The sequence below is a fragment of the Cynara cardunculus genome (genome assembly GCF_001531365.2).
Source record: "Cynara cardunculus var. scolymus isolate 2C chromosome LG 1, CcrdV1, whole genome shotgun sequence".
Classification (NCBI taxonomy): domain Eukaryota; kingdom Viridiplantae; phylum Streptophyta; class Magnoliopsida; order Asterales; family Asteraceae; genus Cynara; species Cynara cardunculus.
The window spans coordinates 38,908,991-38,910,492 of record NC_037528.1 but is presented as its reverse complement, the minus strand read 5'-3'; the positions used below and the strand labels follow the sequence as shown (position 1 = coordinate 38,910,492).

Genomic DNA, 1,502 nt, shown 5'->3' with positions numbered 1-1,502 from the left:
TGTAAAACTGGCCACCATTCGTACTGTCCTCAGTATTGCGGTCTCTCTACACTGGCCGATCCATCAGCTAGACGTGAAGAATGCGTTTCTTCACGGTCACCTTCAAGAGACTATATACATGCATCAGCCACCGGGCTTCCAAGATCCACATTTCCCGGATCACGTGTGCCATTTTCAGCGCTCTCTGATGGCCTTAAACAGGCCCCATGTGCGTGGTACCATCGGTTTGCTCAGTATGCCCTTCGGCTCGGGTTTCAGCACAGTCGCACTGATACGTCACTGTTTATATACCACTCTCCTCAGGCCACTGCGTATCTTCTTCTATATGTTGACGATATCATTTTGACGGCCTCATCCACAGAATTTCTTCACCAGATCATCACGCTACTTGGTCGTGAGTTCGCTATGACGGATCTCGGGACACTCAATTTTTTTGGGAATTTCTGCTTCGCGATCATCTACAGGTCTATTTCTATCTCAGCAGCAGTATGCCTCTCAGATCCTTGAATGCGCAAACATGGTTAACTGTAACCCGGCGCATACTCCGGCCGAAACGGGTCATAAGCTTAACGCTGATGGCCCACCCGTTCGTGACCCCACCCTGTACTGCAAGCTTGCCGGAGCTCTTCAATATCTCACTTTCACACGCCCGGATATAGCGTTCGCCATTCAACAAATCTGCCTCTATATGCATGATCCTCGAGAGCCACATTTTCATGCTCTCAAACTCATACTTCGATACATTCGAAGCACTCTAAACCATGGCCTTCAGATTCATGTATCCCCCTCATCTGAACTTACAGCTTACTCTGATGCAGATTGGGGGGGATGTCCGGCATCTCGACGATCCATGTTTGGATACTGCGTTTTCTTAGGAGATAATCTTGTGTCTTGGTCATCCAAACGTCAAGATGTTATCTCCCGTTCTAGTGCTGAAGCCGAATATGGTGGAGTTGCGAACACCGTCGATGAAACAAGTTGAATTCGTAACTTACTTTGCAAACTCCACCGATCGCCCACGAAAGCCACAATTGTCTACTGTGATAATGTCAGTGCGGTATACATGTCGTCCAATCCGGTTCAGCACCAATGCACAAAGCATATAGAGATTGATATTCACTTTGTTCGTGACTAAGTTGCCATTGGTCACGTTCGGATCCTCCATGTCCCCTCAAGCTCTCAGTATGCAGACATCTTCAAGAAGAGGATATCTCATTCTCTATTTTTGGATTCAAATCCAGTTTGAACGTTCGTAATTCAGACGTTCCAACAGTGGGGGTGATAAGTGTTAATTTATTAACCTTATTACATCATTTTCTTAACCATTTTCCTTTGTTTTATTTGCCCATTAGTGTAACATCCCATTTCCAATATACCCAAATTATTTTCTAAGTGTGCTTAATTATATGTAAATAGGATATTATGTGCTTACATAGGAGAAAATGTTGAGCATGTTGAATTTTACTAAGTGTACTAGTAGTGGCCATATAAGAGAACCGATG

The 1,502-nt window shown here is 44.7% G+C and overlaps 1 protein-coding gene across 1 annotated transcript; it reads left to right on the top strand.

Annotated features, from left to right (window-relative positions):
* Window positions 1-517: 517 nt before the first annotated feature.
* On the top strand, window positions 518-982 carry LOC112505709 (uncharacterized mitochondrial protein AtMg00810-like). The gene has a single exon (XM_025109655.1). It carries the CDS (start codon window positions 518-520, stop codon window positions 980-982), a length of 465 nt encoding a protein of 154 aa, XP_024965423.1.
* The last annotated feature ends 520 nt before the right edge of the window (window positions 983-1,502 follow it).